This window comes from Numida meleagris, chromosome 7 (assembly GCF_002078875.1).
Source record: "Numida meleagris isolate 19003 breed g44 Domestic line chromosome 7, NumMel1.0, whole genome shotgun sequence".
NCBI lineage: Eukaryota > Metazoa > Chordata > Aves > Galliformes > Numididae > Numida > Numida meleagris.
Genome location: NC_034415.1, coordinates 8,622,180 through 8,642,892, shown reverse-complemented (window position 1 = coordinate 8,642,892; position 20,713 = coordinate 8,622,180). Strand labels below are relative to the sequence as shown.

The window sequence follows — 20,713 nt, the reverse complement described above, 5'->3', positions numbered from 1 at the left end:
TGTAAAAGAGCTCTTGACAGGCAACACGTAGTTTCAGAGCCCATGGAAGATCTTAAAGATTTGAGCTGCAAAGTTCTCTATTTATCTTTGAGGTCAAAGAACCCAACTTACCATGACATACATTGAATTACTTTGCCATAGCCAATACCATCTTTGGTTTCATTTTTAAAACCATTGCTAATATATATATATTGTGTTGATCTTACCATATAAAACATACACTTGCTGCCTTTTTATCCTCAGCCTACTTAATAGCCATCTAGCTTTGATAATCTACATTAATATCTAATTTCAGCAGCCAGGCAGCTAATCTAAGGTGAAATATTCCTCTCTGCTTTATTAGCTCCCTTTATCACAGTTCTTTATCACAAAATGTCCTGAAAGGTTACCTACAACACACAAACCCAACAGAGGAAGGAGGAACCAAAAGAGTTAAATGTGCTTAAGACCATCTGGCTGCCATCATCTCACATTAATAATAGTAGCTGAAAGGACAGAAGGTTATGAAATAAAGCAGTATGTCTCAGCTTGCAAAAAGCTAATGAGAAGAAGGCTGAAGTGTCCCAGAACGGCTTTGTTGCTGACAGCATTCACGCAGATAATCTTCATCCATTGTCAATGGGAAGCTGTAGTCATAAAGACAGAAAACATACACTGCAAAGCATACATCTTGTTAGCTGAACCCTTCATAAAGTAAGCGTACCAATGCTGATCTCTTGCGCTAATAAAAAAAAACCTTTAATCCATTGATTATGTACATTTATTACAGTAAGCTAAACCACATATGCATAACTGTAGTCCAGAGAATATAAGTTCTAATACTAATTTCAGACTTTATAGCTAGTTTTTTAGCCCGTTACAGCTGTAATAGAGGAAAAGATTCACTTGTAATCGAGGCAATTTCTCTTCCTCTTCTTTTATAAAAAAAGATTGTCATATAAAACAAGGTCTCTGAAACCAAATGCATAGTAAAACTGGGTCACTGAAGTGAACTGATTGGCTAACAACAGCTCCAGTTGTATCAATTTTCCTATTACAAATAGCCCTGGCTATACAGAATAAATGAAGTATTTACAAAGTCCTTTCCCTAATCTGTACTGAATAAGGATTTTCTGCAGGAGATATTTAATATATTAGTTGCTAGTAGTAAGACATGATTCCAAGTAGCAGCTGCCAACTGAGTGCACTGAGTGAAATAGCTGTTTTCCTCCTTCACTGCACTACTACTCTCATCAACACTGTTTTGCCACCATAAAGAAGCCTTTATGATCTGCTTTCTTGCTTTAAGCTATTCCTGTAAAGGCACAGTGACATGGACAAAAACTGCACTCCTACACAGTTGAGCTGTTGCCCAGTTGAAATCCACACTGGAGTGAAAAAGTACTTATCTCACCAGAAAACCACTGATATACAAAAAATGTACAACGTAATTAAAATAGGCCTTCTTGCATCCTGTTATTTCTTCATGATTAGATCAGAAAACACTGGTTTATAGTTTTTTGTTGATGTATGTAATATGCTGCTTGTCTGGCTAGACAGTGACTATTGATTAACCTTTGTGGAAAGTCAAAACAAACCAAAGCAAACCAAAACAAAGCAAAATGACTAAGACCCATCCAAATTTCTGTAATAAATCTTTGTGGACAATTAAAGCAATTTATAGAGAATATATATATACATATCTGAATTCTTTAGTTCAAATACTAAATTGCATGTCCTATCTCATTTTTTACTTAACAAAGCTTTTTATAAGAGACCATTTGAAAAGCTATATTCTTAAAGACAGTATTTTTTTCCGTATAAATATCCATTCTAGTTTATTCTCTAAGTGCTAGTTAGGAAGCTAAAGAAATCATGGTGGAAGTCTAAAGTACCCTGAGTACGTCCACCACCTCAAAACAGGTTCAGAGTAATGTAAATGAAAACACAAAAAAAAGCCCAAACTAATAAATTAAAATTAGAAGTTTCTACTTTTTTTTTTTTTAACAGAATTTATTTAAAAGAGAAGTTTATTTCCCATACCCACCCATAATTGCTTAAAACCTTGTCTCGAGACCCTACAAGCTATGAGTTTTCTCATCTTCTCCATTATTATTTTTTTTCTCTCCCAGGTTTGGGACACCCTCCTAACAATAGTTTGCTGGTGTGCTGATTGCCATATTTCTGAAGATTCAATAGCTTTCTATTTTAATTAATGCATAAAAATTTACACAAGCATCATTTTCCTTACCTGAGTTAGGTTCAGTTGTAAATTAGGCCTCGTGGAGTTGTTCTTTGTCTTTGGATACGTTACAGTTTTCTAGCACCTCCCTGTTCAGAAATGGTGACAAAAGACACCTCTCCAAAAACCAGTTATACTTCCAGTTGGGGCTGTAATATTAGTAAGGACTAAACTGCTGCTTTGAGCATCCCAGACAAGTCCTACAAACTTTACCGAATTCTTGATCCTTGAAAATATTCCATACCCCAATTGCAACAAACAATAAAATGCTGTCTTTATAAACACTTAAAAAGGTGAAATTCTGGAGAGAAGGAAAAAAAAAAAAGAAAAGAAAAGAAAAAGGAAAGATTGTTATATGCAGAATAAAGGAAGGCTTTTGTAAGAGGGAATTGCTGAAGAAGACTGCGGTACAAGCATCTGCTGGAGCAATTTTGTTCAGTAGATTGACACTGACATCTACTGGCAGAATTCTGAAAGAGGAATTTTGTGTCTGAACTGAAATGAGTGAAGAAACTTTTTTTCTCAATATTCTGATACGTGCTGGCCTGATTCGCTTACGTCTATTTCCAGCAGATAATAATCTGATTCTTAATCCATAAAATTATAAAGTACAATCTTTCCAACATTTGCAAGCTCTCATAGTCTTGTGCATTCATGTTACAGACACACTAAGTGCTGAAGAAATACAAGAAACATCTCAAGCTACACAGCTTTAAAGTCATGTAAATACAAAGGAAAATAGCCCAAATCCATTCATCGTGTTTAGTAGCAGAGCATCATCAGAGGATGCTCTGCTACTGACAAAGCATGTTTGAACTTTCTTCTGTGAAGGAATTCTGATGACCTTTTCCGCCATTTTTACGTTCTCTCCATCCAGACATCTTATTTCATCGAACTTTCCAGGAAAAGCTAAGACTTTTCACTGACGTATGAAAGCTCAAAGTTTTCTATCCAAAGATCAGTTTTTGCTGTTGCACCTCACAGCTGTCACTCTCTTTTCTCCAGCAAAATAAGGAAGAAAAATGGGAAGTTACAAAGCGAGCAACATGGTGGGTTGGGATAAAGACAGCATGACACTCTATGGCAATGGAATAACCATTTGCCCAGCTGAGTTCCACTGTTCTACCGGTGTCCTCTCCAGACTTCTCATGCACCCCTGGTGGTGGGACAGCGTGGTAAATAGAAAAGGCCTCAATGCCTTGCAGGCTCTGTTCCACAATAACTAAAACACCATCAGAAATCCAAATCAAAGCCCCACGGGCTATAATGGACAAAATAAATTCTAATGCAGCTAAACCCAGTACAATCTGCACCCCTTATTCCATACTTTCTATGCCATGATCAGGTGCTCAAAAATCCAATACATTATAATTAATCACCACCCTGTTCCTTTTGATATGTACACAGATACAGTTCCCCTAGCCTGGGGGCTACCCCTGTGAAAGTCTCTCAATGCCCACTGAGTTTGTACAGTCCATGACATGGGTTCTGTCTGTTACGGCTGTGTCTCAGGTCAGAAAAGGCAATGCATTACACACAGAATCACAGTCGCAGAGACTGGAAGGGACCTCTAGAGGTCATCAAGCCCAACCCCTCAGCTAAAGCAGGTTAGCTACAATAGGTTGCACAAGAAAGTGTCTGGGGCATCTTGAACATCTCCAGAGAAGGAGACTCTGCAACTTCTCCGGGCAGCCTGTTCCACTACTCTCTCACCCACACAGCAACGAAGTTCTTCCTTATGTTGGTGTGGAACTTCCTGTGTTCCAGTTTGTGCCCATTTCCCCTTGTTCTCTTACTGCATACCACTGAAAACAGCCTGGAACCACCCATGTAACTCCCACACTTCAGATATTTATATACAGTGTTGAGATCACCTCTCAGTCTCCTCCAGGCTGAAGAGTTCCAGGTCTCTCAGTCTTTCCTCATAAGGGGACCCCTAATCATCTTCGTGGCTCGCTGCTGGACTCTCTTCAGAAGGTCCCTGTCTTTTTTAGAATTTTATTTTTAAAATTTTCAATTTTATTGAATTTAGAATATTGAATCAACAAAGTCAGCTCAAATCAGGTCACAGCTTCACTTGCACCACTTCTTGTGATGTTCATCCTCCATCACAGAATCATAGAATCATGGCTTGGGTTGGAAGGGATCTTAAAGGTCATCTAGTTCCAGCCTTCTGCCATGGACAGGGGTGCCACTGGCATCAGTTGGAGTTGAGTTTAATATTAAACCCATTGGGTAATGAATTCCAGCCTTTGTCCCTGCTCCGGAGTGGACTTATCCATGGGCTACAGTCCCTTAGGGGTGTACCTGCAGCAGCATGAACTTTTCCATAAGGCACAATGCCTTCAGATTTGTACCTGCTATGGCAAGGACTTATCCATGGTTAACAGCCACGCAGAGGTGTACAGGGGTTTACAAGGGGAATGTCCTTTTTAACAAACTTAATTTCCAGTTATGACAAGGTTACCCATCCGGTTGACCAAGTGAAGACAACTAAGGTAAGCTTTACGGATTTCAGCAAAGCTTTCAGTACTGTTTTTCACTGTGTTCTTCAGGACAAAGAGCCCAGCACATAGGCAGACAAGTACATAATACATTATTATATAATGTATCATCAAACATATTATCAAATATGTTAGGCTCAAAGGGTTACTGTAAACTGGGTTACATCAGACTATAAGCTCTTCAGGGGTTTACCTGCTGTTTTATGTGAACCTATCCACGTCCACAGATGCTTCTAGATGTACTTGCTCCCACACTAAATAATCCACAGGACGCAATCAGTTTGATCTGGGCTCACACTGGAGTTCTAGCCTATCCAGAACAGCAGCAGCAGAAGAGCAGTGCCCTGCTCATCCATCAGCCCAGGCATACGGGCATTTTTGTTATCAAAACATTCCCTGGCACAGCAGAGTGAGACAATAAGGAGAAGAGCAAAAACAAAAAGCAGACACTAACAAGCACTGAACTTTAATATAGAACATGACAAGTAAGCTCCTTGGCAAGCACAGGAGCCTGCCAATCTGTAGCTAACAGCTAACAGCTATAAATTTGGTCCAGGATCATCCAAAATCTGTTGTTATCTTAAATCCTTCGAGGCCCATGTTGGTTTAACCCTGGTAGGCAGCTAAGCACCAGACAGCTACTCACTGACTTCTATGCACATGCACAGTGGGATGGGAGAAGAGAAAAGGAAGAGTAAAAGCAAGACACTTTGTACACAAAGATAAGAAAACAAACAAAAGCAGTGATGGAAAGGCAATTACTCACCCCCTCTCATGGGTAGATGAATGCACAGCTAGCTGCCAAGCAAAAGATGACTAACTTCTGTAAACCTTCTCCACTCCCTTTCCACTCTCATGCTATTGCTGAGCATAAATTACAAGGAATATCTCTCTGGTTAATTTGAGACGCCTGCCCAGGCTGTATCTTTTCCCATACTTTCACACACCAGTTTATTCACTGGAGAGCAGATCAAAAATCAAAGGCCTTGATACTGTGTAAATGCTGTTAAGCAACAGCTATAAGGTTTGTTATCAACACTGTTTTGGTCACAAATCACAACAGCATTCAAGTTGTCATGAAGAAAATTAACTCCAACCCAGTCATACTGAGTACATCTGTGGAAAGCCAACAGTTTTCATATGCTCAGAAAAATCTTTCATCAAATCTCATCAACAATAGTTGAAAGAATTTCAGTCCACAAATTCCAGCTGTTTAAGAGACAACATTAACAGGTAGGAGTAATACCTTTTATTAGATCAACTCTTACATTTGAAAAACGTACACAAGCTTTTCAACATGCGTGTATGAAAGCACTGGAAGATGTAACCCACTTCCAGCAAATTACTGCAGTTGTTTTGGGGGAGTCCTCTCCCCTTTCAAATTAAAATTGTTATTATGTTTTTTTTGTTTGTTTGTTCTATTATTGTTAGATTAGTCATTTTCCCGATAATATTCTTCAGTTACTTTGTAATGCAGGTTTGTGTTTGTAGAGTACTCAGAATATCTTAACTGCACAGCATATTATTCAGTGATGGAATCCTCTGATGGCTGTTTTGTGTATTTCTGTGAAGTGTAATGTAATGAGATTCTGTTCCAAGTTCCTGGAGAGCTGGCATCTATTCTGTTAATTCATAGTCAAAAATAATCTTTGGCTGGCAATCAGACAAGGCCAAGGCCTGAATGGGCCATGTAGTCTACACTAACATCTTCACACCAGGGACATTTATCCAAATACAGGCTGAAGGATGCTGCAGTCTGACAAATTAAACAGGAAAGCGGTCACAATTCTTGCCATACTCTTCTGCGAGCAGATAAGAGGGATTTACTTAATGGAGCTGTCAATCAAGCACTAGTATCTATTGATAAGTATCCCATAAAATGCAAGAGCAGTGTGATTACACATTCCCCGTTACTCTGTGTGCTATACAGAAAGCTCATGTTTATTAGCACACTTATATGGCTGCTACAGTGATTTAGTACGCAATTAATTTCACAGTGGAATAGCATTAATGATGCTTATAGTATTTCAAACTGTGGAAGGCATGTGTTGAAAAAAGAAACCAGCATGCAGTGAGAAGCATTAACCCCCAGAAATCCTTAAAGGACGTGCTTAGACAGTTAGGCACGTGGGTAATTTTTTTATATTTCAAGTAATCAGGAAAACTATTTTTAGGAATTTATGCACGTTGAAAGTCCCTAAGGAGCAGTTATAGCTCTATCATTCAGACACCATGCAATTAGAAGCTTTTAAAATAGATACCTATCACGGTATTTGGAACATTTTAGTTTTTAGCCTGTATCATGCTAAATTCACAGCTGTTCTGGGCTGACTGAGGAGAGAGGCAAGGATGCAAAGTATAGAGTACAACAGTAAATGTTAGTTCATGCGATGGCGTGGTGCTTTTGGTGGGCACACCAATGGGGTTTTGGTACCTTTCAGGTGTGTGCTTAGAATATGAATTTACCAGTCACTAATTAACACATGCTGCTGAGTAGAACTTAAGGAAACATCTTCTAATCTATTTCTCCATGCATCCTTTGAGTCGTTCTTGCAATAGTTACTTTGACAAGTAGACTCTGAGGGGTTTTCAAAGATACGTAAAAGAGCCTAGGATACCAGAATTACACAGTTTGTCTGCAAGGCTAATTCTCTGATCATCCAAGGAGCAAAGTCCTTGTCTCCAGGGTTGGGCTGCCCTGTACTACTACTATAAATAAACTACCCTGTAGTTTATTTACTCATGAACTAACAAGAACAGGTCTACAGAGAAATTCCTCAAATCAGTGTATAGTGTAATCTAATACATACATTAACAAAGTTAATACACTTGCATACTATAAGGACTGATTTGTAAAACAGTTCAGGAGATCAATTTTTGCCATAATGGCCAGATTTACATCATCCTTCTGCACCTGAAGAGCTTCACAGAATTTAACAGGACTGCTCTGATGTGCAATGTCTATGCAAGTAGGCAAAAGCTGGTGGGATTAATCTATAAATATATTAATCACTAAACTAATGCCAATAGTAGTAGAACAAGCATACTCCTAGTAATTAATGTATGAAATACACTTCATATGCTGAAGGAACTCGGTAGAAGAGTAGTCCTTTGTGTAACTGAAACATAAATGTATTGCTTTCCAATGGCCATCACCCAGCTATTTTGCCCTATTTTTTATTTTTTTTTACAAAGGAAAATATGTTTTGATCAGTTGTCCTGTTGATTATATATCTACACATCTCCAGGTTTGCACGGCTTGTTATGGACAAATGTCTATCTTAAGAATTAGGCTGTCTCACCAAATAGAAACTGAAATGATGCAGTTTTGAAACACAAAAATGATTAAAGTTATAACGAGCTATCTGGAAATGTGAGATTTATTGAATAAAGACCATGCTGCAGTTTATGGAAAGGATAGTTTTCTGATGTTTCAGTAGAAGGCATCAGGTGCTGTACAGCAAGAATTATAGGACATGCTCAAAGATGTCAAACTCAAAGATGTCAAACTGGTTAACTTATAATTAGAATGCCTACATGGGAAAACAGTACTAGTAGCAGGATTAGACATACTGCTAGATATCCAGACAAGTGAATGGAAATAGAGAAGAAAGAAGAGAGAAAAAAAGAAAATAGAAAATGGAGAAGAAGTATTTCTTGATAAATTTATTGTCATTTCCTTATGACTGCCTTTGGAATTTCAGTGCCTATTTTGAACTGCTCCTCATCTTTAACTGTTTGTGCAGTAAGAAAGGACTTAAATGTTATCCCTTACTTAGACACGTAACTGGAAGACACACAAGGGCTGCTCTGAAAGTAGTGCCTTCTTTTGTTCTGTTGGCCCGTGACATCAGAATTGGATGTTGATGGTATAGCAGTAGAAGTTGAACCTTCTTGCCAATATTCCATTATAATTTGTTGCCATACAACAGAAAGCAGCAGAGGAGCAGTCTGACAGAATGGTGTCTGAATTGCTTTCCCAAGAGGTCCAGCAATTTGATGGGAATATACCTTTCTCTCCACCTGCATGGACAAGACTCTCACCTACACTATATACAGTGGGCACACACTGCTTGCCACCCTGTGGTTCTGCTTGTGTGACAATGGGAACACAATGAAGCAGTGGGATAGAAAATCCACCTTGACCCTAGAGGCATGGTATGAAAAGTACAAGGAAAAACAATCACAAAAGGGAATTCTTCCAGAAAAAAAACAATGGGTCCAGTTTCCTGTGCACATTCCACAGGCAGAAAATATGGCTTGATCTTATTTCTGAGGTCGATAATGAGCATTTTGGTTCACACTCAAAACAAGCGAGTAACGATTAAAAAACAGTACAAGAGTGGCCCTGCCTCGAGTCAGCTTGAGGAAAGGGAAAATTGGATTTATTGGACTGCATTGATTAGATGGTCTGGCATGTCAGAAACACAGGGACATAATGCCATTGGGGACACTGGTGCACAGGATACCCCGATGCCATCAAGACAGAAAGGGGCCGAGTCCATCTGAATCACTGCAGTGATGGAGGGATCCCAAGAGCTAACTGGAAAAGTCATAAGTACCTCAAAAAATTGAGAAAATAAAAATAATTGCAAAGCCTCAGCAAGAAAAAGTACAGCCTTAGAGTATACAAGAAAAAAGAAAACATTTTATTAATTTTTTCTTCTTAATATAGCATAAGACTATTCAGTTATGCTGTCAATCAGGTCAGAGAGTTCCTGAAGGAGCTCATCCACATCCTTCCCTGGCTCCAAGTCCATTGCTCCTTCCAGTTCTCCGCCTGCGATGTCCAGCATTAGCTTCTCCAAGTCATCCTCTGCAGAGAAGGGCGCTGTCCCTGCCCCAGTGCAGCACAGCTCTTGTGTCTTTGCTGCTGTTTGTAGAGAAGCTGAAGCAGTGCTCGAGTCCTCTGACTGTGCCCAGCATCCCAGGTGCAGGTCGGGACATGGGAGAACAAGTAAGAAAAAAATCAATAACTGACCATTCTTGACTGGAGACACATTTACTTCAGCTCTAAAAACTGAAGTTAACCCCTCCTGCAACTCCTACCAATACAGAGGTTGTTATTACTTAAACCTGAGGCTACAACTGGGGTCCAATCCAAAAGCAGGCACGATTTTCAGTGTGGGGATTGATCAGTGAAGACAGAGCAGTTGGGGCCTAGCAAGCATGGTCCCATTTTTGTAGCCAGAAGCCCTTTGGCACCTTCGTTAGTTTGACTGCAGTAACATTCAGAAGTCAACCTCCACAGATATCTGTTCCCTACTGCAGTTCTCTTTCCCATGGCATGCTCAGCAGAGTTTGATTGTTGGTCCAGGAGTCTGATCTCCATCCATACCCTCTTGTTGTTTTCCTAGCAGTGTGGCCACAGTCTCTGCTTCTTGAGGTGGCATTCTTGAGCACCAAAAAGCATAGCTGGCCACTCCTCATTTAACACTTCACAAGGAACTGGAAGGACTTCGCCTCACCTTCATTCAGGTGTTCAGAGAACCCAAGAAGTCTCTGGAATGCTGTATCAACTTGTGGCACATTAAGAAAACAATCTAAATAAGCATTCCTGCTCACTGCTAGGACAGAATTTCTGATGACAAATTTGACAGTTCTTGGCACAAATTACATCAAATCCCTCAGTTTTCCTAGGCATGGAAGAACTTAGGGTTCATGGAAAACATCATGACTAAGAAAAAAAACAAGTTATGCACACCACCTCTTTGGAGGTTTTTCTGCTTCAGGTATGGTGACCAGTGTGTCCTCTGACCAGGCTGCAACAACAGCCTAGGAAGAAACAAGACAGCACAAATGATGCACAGGGAAACATTCCTGAGCACCTTCTTCCTCCATGCTGCCTCCCCCCTAGCACTGCTGGGCCTTAACCCAAATACAGAGCCCTAGTGCTCCTGAACAGACTTCATATCCATCTGAAGCTTACTAAGGACCTTGCGTGTTGTAGAGAACACAGCACTCATGGACAAAATCCTTCACACCACAGAGAAATCCCAGAAGGGCGGAATCACAGAGCACTATGTGAACGCTGCCATTCCTCTCATAAGCTGGGGAAGGTTACTGCAAGCATCCTGCAGGCAGCTCCTGGCTTCCAGAGACAGAGAAGGCCTGGAGAACGTTTGAGCCTTCCACTGTTTCCCCATGAGAAATGTAACACGTCCGTATCACTATGACTAGGGATCCACGGCTGCTTCGGCCACTGTCCTTACCACAGCCGCAGTTTTAGCTGCAGGCTCCTCCGTGGCATCAGTGCTGCTGGGACGCACAGTGCAGCGACACATCTCAGCTCCTTTATGCTTCCGTGCAGGAGCACAGACAGCTTCTGGAACAGATGTGCTCAATTCCACATTTTTCTTTTCTTCTTTTCCGGGTGCTTTAAGAGAACCAGACAAAAATTCTCATTTTTCAGCAGCAAAACAGAAGAACCCTGACTACCTCTGTTTCCTCCATGTGTCTATTTCCTCATGTCCAGTGCTGAGAGAAAGGCTACAATGTGCAATCCACACAGCATTTGAGCTCTTCTCATCCATTATGCAATTGTCTTTAACAAAGCTGATCTGATCTTAACAATGAGATGTTCCGTTCCCTGCTCTTTTGTACAGAAACTGGCCTCCACATTAAGGAAGGTGATGTATGATTTACAAGTACGTACATATATATAGCTAAGCAAAGAGGAAGGTCAACCTATACACAGCAGAGGAACGATTCCCCATCACAAGTAGATAGCAGAAAACAGAGAAGATAAATTGGAGTGTAGAGACGCTCATGGAATGCATTTTCCAGTGGGAAATTCCAAAGCCCATCATAATTTCATAGGAGAAGGACGTGTTTGCATGCATTGGCGCTTTCTTGCTCTGTAGCCTTAAACTTTTTCATCCTCTACAGAAGAAGCAAACCCAATGCAAACTCAATTTGGGGATAACAATAGTATTTCCCCAGGGCAAGTACTACAGCAACATAGTACCTATTAGCTTTGGGGTCTGTATTAATTTCCTCCGTGCTGGGGCAGGTGCAGGTGGTGCTGGAGGAGCTGACACGCTTTCTTCCCTCTGCTGCAGCCGCAGAGCCTTCTCCCTCTTGATTTCTTCCAAGGTTTTAATATGGATTTCTTCGAGGGCCTTGATTTTTTCTGCTGGCTCTTCCAACTTCACTTTGGCAGACACAGACAGAGGAAGTGTGCTCTGTGTCTTGTTTTCAGCCCTGTAGACTGCCAGGGAAGGCCCTGCCTCTGAGCTGCGCCCTTCAGTTTTACACTGCCCTGCAGCTCGGAGCTGAGCTGGAGTTCTGCCCTGTCGATCAGCTTTCTCCTGACGGATTTCCTCCAGTGTTTTCACTCGGATGTCTCCTGTACAGTTCGCAGCCATCATCAAGAAATGAGAAGCACCAAAATGTAAAGAGAGTCCAACAATATTTTCAGTCTCCAAAATTTGTCACAATACAAAGGAAAACTAGACTGTCCAGTTATTATCTCTCTGCGTGCTAGTCTGTACTGAGGGCAACCCTAGTCACTCCTTCTGAGAGCTGGGGACTTGAACTACAAAACGGATTGGAACAAAGGAGGGAGGCTGCATCAATGTCAGCTTGGGGGTCGCATTTCAAGACAGAACTGGAGAGGGAACTTCAAATCCCAGGGATTAAGAGCACAAGCAACGTGCAGGAGAACTATCACCAGAAAGAAGAAACAGCCTGAGTAGAAAATCTGAGCATCAAATCCTGATGTCCACTGAGCACCTGTACCACTCTTTGGTGCTTTGTCAACCTCCCCCTTCTTCCCCAGTCTTTCAGCGAGGCTGCGCTTCACTGGGATGCCCCTCCTGTCAGCTTCAGGCAGAGAGAAAACAAGGAATACTTGAAGAACATCTCTTTGGAGGAAGATGTCAGAACAGGCAACCACAATCTTTAAATTCTCAAGCATGTTTTCTTACATTTGCCCCTCAGCTGCTGATTATTTTTCTGCCAGTTTTGCAGCCAACACAGAACTGCAATTTTCCTCTCTCAAACATCAAAAATACCTTTTATGCAGTCATATTTAGAGGAAGGCTCCCCAGCAGTAGCTTACAAGTAGTTCTTACCTTCGAAGGCTTTCCATTTTCCCCATGTCTCATCATGATTCAATCGAATCTTAAAAAAAAATAACACAGAAGAGTTCAGCCTGAGAATTGTCCATGCTATTATGTCTCGTTCTTAGAACCGAACGCAGAACCTAAGAGGTTACTCAGTGAACCAAAGAGCAGTAGGCCTCCTCCTACTCAACCCCTCCCTCTTTAACACTAAAGAGAAGCAAGAAAAACAAAGCAGCAGACACCCAAGCATACCTTGCGAGGTGCGGAGTGGAAACGGGAATAGGAACCATCTCCCTGGTTGGCCATGCTGGAGAAATTCCTAGAACAAGCTCAGGTTCTCAGAGATCTCTCCATGGGGACTTCTGCCATTCCTGGAAAGAGCTGCCTTCACTCTTTCTTGGACTGGAGGTCTTCTCCTGGCTTGATCAGGGAAATAAACTAACCCTAAAGAAAGTATCGAGAGGTGAAAAATGATGAGGAATAAGCATTTTCCCTGCTTTCTTCTGTTACTCAAATTAGTTTCTTGAGGGGGGAAATGAATCAGCTGCGTACAGAAACTATCCCAGCACTAAAGCAACCTTCTGTGGAACATGGAAGAGTGAGCTGGGAACACGTGTCAAACTCCCACTGCCAACAGCGCTCCCTGAGCAGAGGGCTGGCGCAGCCACGGGAAAGGCATGTCCACTGAGCTGCACAGCGCTTCTGTGGCTGTAAGGCTCACGTGTGTCACCAGGGCTCACAGCGCTGTGCTTGGTGGTGTCACAGAAGAGTCAGTGTGACTGTGGAATGCTCAGGTGGAAGCCGGTCCCAAGTCATTAATAGTTCATTTTTAGGTATCCCCTGTTTACAATGGGATGCCTTTCCCTTAATCCTTAATTCCTTCTTTCCTATATTTGTACCGGGAGGACCTGCTCTCCTGTTCTCTCTGTCATTTTCTTCCTTGGTGGCTGACAAGGCACAGGGAGTCCCTGCTAGAGGAAGGCTACTGCTACAGCTGCTATGTCTGCTCTTGGAGCAGAGACGCATACCAGGAGAATACGCTCTCATTCTTTATTTCTGAAATCAGTGCTCTTACATAATCTGAAATGGAATCAAATACCCCTGGCAACAATCATTGGGAAGGGTGTGGTGTGCGATGGCAAAGGGCAGCGCAAGGACCTTTACCCAGCCTGGCTTTTCTCCTGAAACACCTTCCAGCATCCATCCAGCAACCAATTCAACTCACCTGTTCAGCCCGCTCAGTCTAAGGTGCATCCAGGTCACATACACAGCACAGTGCTGGTTCTGACGTGATCTCACAGTGTTATCTTCTCCAGGGAAGGCCCAGAGCTCAATCTGCGAGTGCAGCACAGACAGCAGAGCACCAGCTCTGGCCACAAGCTGTAGGCCAGGCCTTCCCATCCAGCAACCATGGTGACCCAGGCAACCGCACGCATCCCTTCTGTGCTTTCATCATAAGCTAAGGAAAAACGCACCTACTTGATCCAAATTTGAAGAAAGAAACAGAAAGAACACCCAACTGCGTTATTTTAAGCTGACCAGAGGAGAAATTAAGATGACTCTGGTGCAGTCAGATCGGGTCACCCTCTCACTCTGGCACTGCACGATCAGACCTATGAGGTCTTCCCTTCTTGCTGCCTCCAGCCGGGAAGTGCTCAGGAGGTGGAAGGATTTTGGCTTTGGAAAAATCAGTGACATTTAGTTGAGTCAGTCCTGTGGTTCTTTTGAGGACAGACAAGTGCTTCTTGGGGAGCCAGCTGGGCAAAGGCAGAAGAGCCTTGGTGCTCTGTCTACCTGCTGGCAATGCCGAGGAGCTCTCTTCTTGGGCAAGAGCGCTCCGTTGGCAGGAGCTGGTCAGCCACTGGGGCTGTACTTCCTGCAGCTGTTGTGGTTTCCTGCTGCTGTCTTGACTGCAAAACAGCAGGCCAAGTTGTCACTGGCCCTTTGTTGAATGGAAAGCGCTGGATCCCTTCCTCTAAGAAAAGAACAGCAAATTCCAGTTAGAAACACTCTGTAGAGCAGTGATATTGCTGGCTTTTAACATGACCTATCTGGAACACAGAGAAAGGAAATGGTTGAATAGCAAGATCCCAGATTTGGTAAATAACCTCACTTTTCCATGTACTAATTCATCATGGCAGAGGATTCTTGAAAGTACACATTCCTGCCTGTGCTGACAAGGCTGACACGGTTTGCACCTCCTTCCCTGCTGGCCACCCCATGGGGCTGTGAGCATCACAGGGCATCTTCTTTCAGGAGCTGCTGCTTGGGAACTTGGCACCAGAGGGCTGATGACCCAACAAGACAAGCCTCTGCACTATTTCCCGTCATTCTTCTCTTCCTGTGTGGTTAATGAGAGAGATTTCACGAGTGTGGCCTAACTGAGAAAATTTTGAGAATAAATTACATCAAATTAAGATTTCTCCCTTTCCCAATTTTCTTAATTTTTCTGCTTCCAGCATAAGCAATATCCGCAGTCTCTAATTCATAGTGATCCAGAGCTATTTCTAATGAAATCTGAATATGCAGTAACAGCCTTTTCTTTCAGAGAGTTAATGGCAGTCTTCATCTCAGCCCCTCCCATCTGCTGTTCTTCTCATCACTCACCTGGGACTTCCATTGCTCCTCCTACACTCTCAGCTTTTCCCACACGAGCGTAGCACTGTATGTTTCTGCACTGGTGAAGCGCGCCGGTGTTTTGTGTGGTGATGAAGATGGGAATGAGTGGCAGGTTGGAAACTACGAGAAAACAGAGACGATTCAAGGAAACACCAGAGAAAGAAAACTCTGCCATGGAAGTTTATTAAAAATAAAAAAAATGTCACTTCCACTGCTCCAAAGACGTAGCAGTCCCAGGCAATTTTCATCTGGCAACCTGAGCATATGACACCCTCATGACATCAGGAAAGCCCTTTCCAGAGCTGCTCCAGGGGCCTGGCAGGACACCTGGAGCCATGACAGCAGAGCCAGGAGCTCCAGAGAGCTGGGCCATGGGCTGCAAGGGAGGGATGCAGCCAAAAGGCAGCATCCAGCCCCAAAGATGACAGTGAGCTGCCCACAGCATTACCTCTGGGGACTGGATGCAATACTGGGTTGGGATCAAAGGCTTATAGTAAATGGGGTTACATCAGGCTGGCAGCTGGTCACTAGTGGGGTTTCTCAGAGCTCCCTCTTAGGGCCTGTTCTCTTTGATGTCTTCATAAATGACTTGGACTTAGGACTAGAAGGTGCTTTGAATAAGTTTGCTGGTAATACTAAACTGGGAGGAGCTGTTGACTCCATTGAGGGTAGAAAGGCCTTGCTAAGAGATCCAGACAAATTAGAAAGCTAGGCAGAATCCAGACGCATGAAGCTTAACAAGAGCAAGAGTTGGATTCTAAACTGGGGAAGGGGAACCCCGGCTATACATGCAGCCTGGGGGATGAGGTGCAGGAGAGCAGCCCTGCTGAAAGGGATCCTGGAGTCTTTGTGCCCAAATCACACGTATGCCAAGAGCATATCCATTTAATACATGCCAGCAGATCCAGCACTTGTGAGAAAATACAGGCAGCAATTAAAGCACTCAGTCTGGAAGACCAGAGATCAGTTCCTGACTTGGCTACACATACCCTGCATTGCTTCACCTTCACATCTTGGTATACATCCCAGTAGCCGCAAAACAAATGGAAGGACGTTTCTGGAGGCTGTGCCGGGGCACAGCTACTCTGGCAACAGGGCACCAAGAGATCCTAACATCAGAGGCGCTGCAGCGGCTCTCCTCTGCTTCCATTCCACTGCATCATCCTATAGACAGCTAACAATAACCTTCACTTCACTTAGCAGCAACTCTTGTACTTCCCACAATAGGAGAGAAAGGAAAGTTGCCATAAAGATAATTACCTTATAGCCATGTTTCACTTACGCCTTCCTGAGTCTTTTTTTCATGCTTGTAAATTGCTGTCAGCATTGTTCCTATTCTCAAAGAAGTACAGCAGTGGGATCTGATATAGCCTGTTATTGCCACAAGGAGATCCCTCCCCTACTCCCACACAAGAATGAAGGCATCCTTTCCTGGGAAACTTATTTACTCAGTTACCTCTTGCTATCATGAGAACTCTTCTGTAAACCCAGCTTGCTGAGGACACATTTCTGCTCAGAGACTTCTTGCCTCCTTCCACATGGGAAAATGAGTAAACAGTTAGTACAAACCAAGTCAAATCATTTGTGATTTTCCAGAAGAGCAGCAGCAAGTCCTGCAGTTGTCAAGATGCTGTTCCAGTGGTACAATTTGTCCAAATCCCTATTTTTGCTGAAAAAAAAAATCAATTTCAAAGGAAGCAGCTTCCAGTCTCAATGCAAGTGTGCAGCACCTTATCAGTTCTGACCCCCTATTAGCCATGATTAATGCAGGTGCAGAAGCTTGTAAGGCAGCAAGTGCTAAACTCATACTGGATTCCAGTCTGTCTTCAGCACATTTATAACTCACCACTTGCTCTCTTCAACCACTGACAGCTCCTGCACAAAGGGGAGATGGCCCATGGCACAACAAAAACACTGTGGGAGTACCTGTTCTTCTTAAATCCAAAATGTCACTGCCGGGATGGCAGCTGGAGGTTACTAACACATTCATATTTAGCTGTTAGAACTCTCCTGCAAGATCTGAGTTGGATGCTTTAAGCAGGTCAGCACTCTGCTACAATCCTGCAAGTAGACAGAGTAATGCAAAATGCAGCACCCAGAACATGGCACTTACTCAGCGCCTCACAAGTGGTTTGAGCTCAGAGCAGCACACGTGGCTCAGGGCACTCCTGCCACACATGCACATCCCATCATCTCCTTAAGCACATCTCTGATTTCTGACAACATCCTTCTCGATGCTTCCACTGCCCCGGGTCTCAGTCATCACAGACATCCACCTCCTAGCTTCAGTTTGATGCGTTTTTGGTGGAGTTTTTTGTGGGATTTTGTTGTTGTTGTTTCGGTTTGGGTTTTTTTTTTGTAAACACACAGGTAGAAACAAATAGTAGCATCCAATGTGATTGCACTGTTTTGGTTTCTTTCCAGAAAGCAAGCAGTCAGGCAGCAGCCTGACTCACCGCACCCCCAATGCACTAAGCAGAGCCTTTGCCTGGAGACGGAGCTGTCATGGCAGCAGCTGGCGCTGCCGCAAGGCATCCTGGGAGTCGTAGTTCCTGCCGGTGCTGCCTCGCCCCTCCCCACCAGGGCGGGGACTACAGCTCCCAGCAGGCAATGCGGCCCCCATGAGGGCAAGGGCAGAGGTGAGGCCTTCGTGGCAGTGACTGGAAGTGCGGCCTGACTCGAAGCTGTTCCCCGAGGACATGCAGGCACCAGGTGTTTGCCTGCTTCTCTTTTCCCTCTCCTCCCTGGGCTGCTCTCTGGGTGCTCCGTTGCCTTCAGGACATGGTGCGTGGCATGCTCTGCACACACCCAGACCTCACTTGCTGCAGCTGAGCAGCGGGCACACGGGTTGTGAGACTGAGCCTCAGAGTTGGCATTAAATCCTTCCACCATCTTTATTCTCAGCTGTTCTTGCTCTACATCCTGACCCTGCAGAGCCCAAAGGCCTCCTTGACTACTGTCATTCATCCAGGGTTTGTAGGGTGCTGTGGAGTGCTTCTTACCTGTACCTGATTCCCAAGTGTCATTTGCAAGACACTGTAGGTCCGCCTGGTTGGAACTGAAGCCAGCTAACACAAGAATGAAAGGAGTATGAATGTAATCCTTTTTTTATTCACAGGCTTTAATCTTCATTAAACCTTGTTCTGCTGTGGTTTGGGTCTATATGATATGTTGCCAGTTGCAAAATATTCACTTACTCAAATCTGTGAAACCTCCCTCGATGTCTATCGAGATTGAGGTAAAATACCCCATGCAAAAAGAGTGCTATAATCCATGATTTCTGGGAATCTGCAGAACTGAAGAATTTTTTTTTTAAAAAAAGAGCATTTCTCTACAGCAGAGGGAAATTAGTCATTTCAAGATAAAAATCTGCCATGCAGAAAGCCTACACATGCACTGCTGAACATCCTCACTGGGCACTGAGAACCATTTTTTGTTGCAGATGCTGATCACGTTCTTAACTCCAGAAATCACAAAACTCAGCTGCACTGCTGCAGTCCCCGTGACCTTTGCAGGGATCAGAGACAACTGTGCTAGAAAGCTTTAAGTTAAAAAGATGATCACTGATTGGCAGCAGAGATGTGGGCTAGCACTTCTGCTGGATAAGCCTGCAGCAACACCAGTGTGCTCACAGACTTCCTCTACTGAACAAATATATATATATATATATATATATCATTCTGACTAATACTGTCCTAAGACCAAAATTTAGCTCTTAAAATCCCATGATGTTTGTTTAAAAATATTGGAGTCCTGATAGTGTGTTCAGCAGAGCTACTTGCCAGTATGTTGTCTCTCCGATGCCTCATTTCTCCATACTGCTAACAAATGCATTCAAATCCCCAGGAGGAAGCACATTTAGGTGCTGTAGGACTCCATCCTACTTGTGTACCTACTGAAGTAAGAACTGTGGCTAAAGCAGTCACGGATCCCTAGTCCAATTAATACATACATTTTACATTTCTTTTGGAGAAAAGGTGGAAGGCACAAACATTCTGTGCACAGCGGACTGGAAAGCCACTGCTTATCGCTCCAGAGCACAACTTCCCACCCTTGGTCTGGGCTGCCATGTTCAGTCAATACCCAGGAGACCTTGGAGCTCTGTTCCGGTGGCTCCAACAAGGGATGGGGAGGATCTCTGTCAATGGGCTGGGGAGGTGCGTGCAGCACGGAGCATCGCTGTGGGCTTCCTGTGCATGTATGTGCCTGTCAAGGCGGCCTCGCTGTGGGAGCTGCAGCCGTGTCTGAGAGGCCTCACGCTGCGCTTTGGCAGGAAACTCATGACCTCCACTGTGTCCCTGTGTGGCCCAGAGCTCTGCTGTCAGTGGGACTGCTGGGATGCCGGTGCTACATGAGGGAGGACAGGAGGACAGCCCCGCGGCCACCCCCAGCCCCACAGCCTCCCATCAGGGGCCTCCTGCATCTGGCCCAGGCCGCTCCACCTGCCCTATGGGCCCCAGCGCCCAGGAGCTCCCCACAGTCCTTTGTAGGGTTCCCAGGCACTCCACCACTGCCACTGTGTTCTCAGAGGAGTCACAGGAGAAACCGGGGCAGGCGGCGGCTGTGGGCCTCTCCACCCAGGGCAGGGACTGCTCGCCTGGGGGTCCTGGCACCCCCTCAATAGGAGGGACTCCAGCTGCCCTTGAGCTTGTCCCTCTCCTGCAAGAGGCACACCAAATGATGGTTTGAGGCTGTCAGCACATTGCTGGACAGAGCACGCTGATAAACTAACAGGAGAGATCCACATGAAAACACTGGGGGAAATCTGTCAGGAGAAAGCTGATCGACAAGGAGGAACTCCAGCTCAACTTCAAGCTGCCGGGCAACGTAAAACCGAAGGGCGCAGCAGAGGCAAGACCTTCCCTGGCAGTTCGCATCTCAACTTTCTCCCAAATCCTGCCTGTAAGAAAATGTAGGCAACCGGACGAAGAGAAGCAAAATGCAGATGAGTTGCCCACCAGGAAAAGGGTTCCGGGTGAAAACAAGACACAAAGCATAGTCGCTCCATCTGAGAATGGCGAAGTGCGTAATGGATGAGAAGAGCTCAAATGCTGTGTGGATTGCACACTGTAGCCTTTCTCTCAGCACTGGACGTGAGGAAATAGACACATGGAGGAAAAACAGAGGTAGTCAGGGTTCTTCTGGTTTGCTGCTGAAAAATGAGAATTTTTGTCTGGTTCTCTTAAAGCAGCACTGCAGGAATTGCAAATCACTGCACCAAAAACAACAGCTTTCTGCGCAGAGTTCAGGCTGTGGTGGTGCTCAGGATGAACTCTCATTCCATGTTGCTGGCCAGGACCAAT

At 44.0% G+C, this 20,713-nt stretch overlaps 1 protein-coding gene across 6 annotated transcripts; it reads right to left on the bottom strand.

Annotated features, from left to right (window-relative positions):
* On the bottom strand, nucleotides 9,368–18,578 carry LOC110402904 (zinc finger CCCH domain-containing protein 11A-like). 6 transcript variants are annotated; one of them, XM_021405505.1, is made up of 9 exons: nucleotides 16,671–18,578; nucleotides 15,399–15,530; nucleotides 14,017–15,132; nucleotides 13,044–13,235; nucleotides 12,801–12,849; nucleotides 12,442–12,549; nucleotides 11,693–12,073; nucleotides 10,938–11,101; nucleotides 9,368–9,638 (listed from the first exon to the last, which is right to left on the bottom strand). In XM_021405505.1, exons 4-9 carry the CDS (start codon nucleotides 13,095–13,097, stop codon nucleotides 9,408–9,410), a joined length of 987 nt encoding a protein of 328 aa, XP_021261180.1. In that variant the 5' UTR covers nucleotides 13,098–13,235; nucleotides 14,017–15,132; nucleotides 15,399–15,530; nucleotides 16,671–18,578; the 3' UTR covers nucleotides 9,368–9,407. The 6 variants fall into 6 exon arrangements, with proteins under 6 accessions (XP_021261180.1, XP_021261181.1, XP_021261177.1 ...); XM_021405506.1 differs by lacking the exon at nucleotides 16,671–18,578 and having other exon boundaries at nucleotides 15,399–15,545; XM_021405507.1 differs by lacking the exons at nucleotides 14,017–15,132; nucleotides 15,399–15,530; nucleotides 16,671–18,578 and adding exons at nucleotides 10,433–10,500; nucleotides 13,344–14,001 and having other exon boundaries at nucleotides 9,424–9,638.

Bases quoted from the DNA above. Each gene is read 5' to 3' on its own strand.
- LOC110402904 (XM_021405505.1), bottom strand. From the start codon at position 13,097: ATGGCCAACCAGGGAGATGGTTCCTATTCCCGTTTCCACTCCGCACCT. The intron at 12,550-12,800 runs GTAAGAACTACT...CTCTGCCTGAAG, and splicing joins AAAATGGAAAGCCTTCGAAG to CTGACAGGAGGGGCATCCCA. The intron at 12,074-12,441 runs GATTTGATGCTC...CGAACTGTACAG, and splicing joins AGGTGCTCAGTGGACATCAG to GAGACATCCGAGTGAAAACA.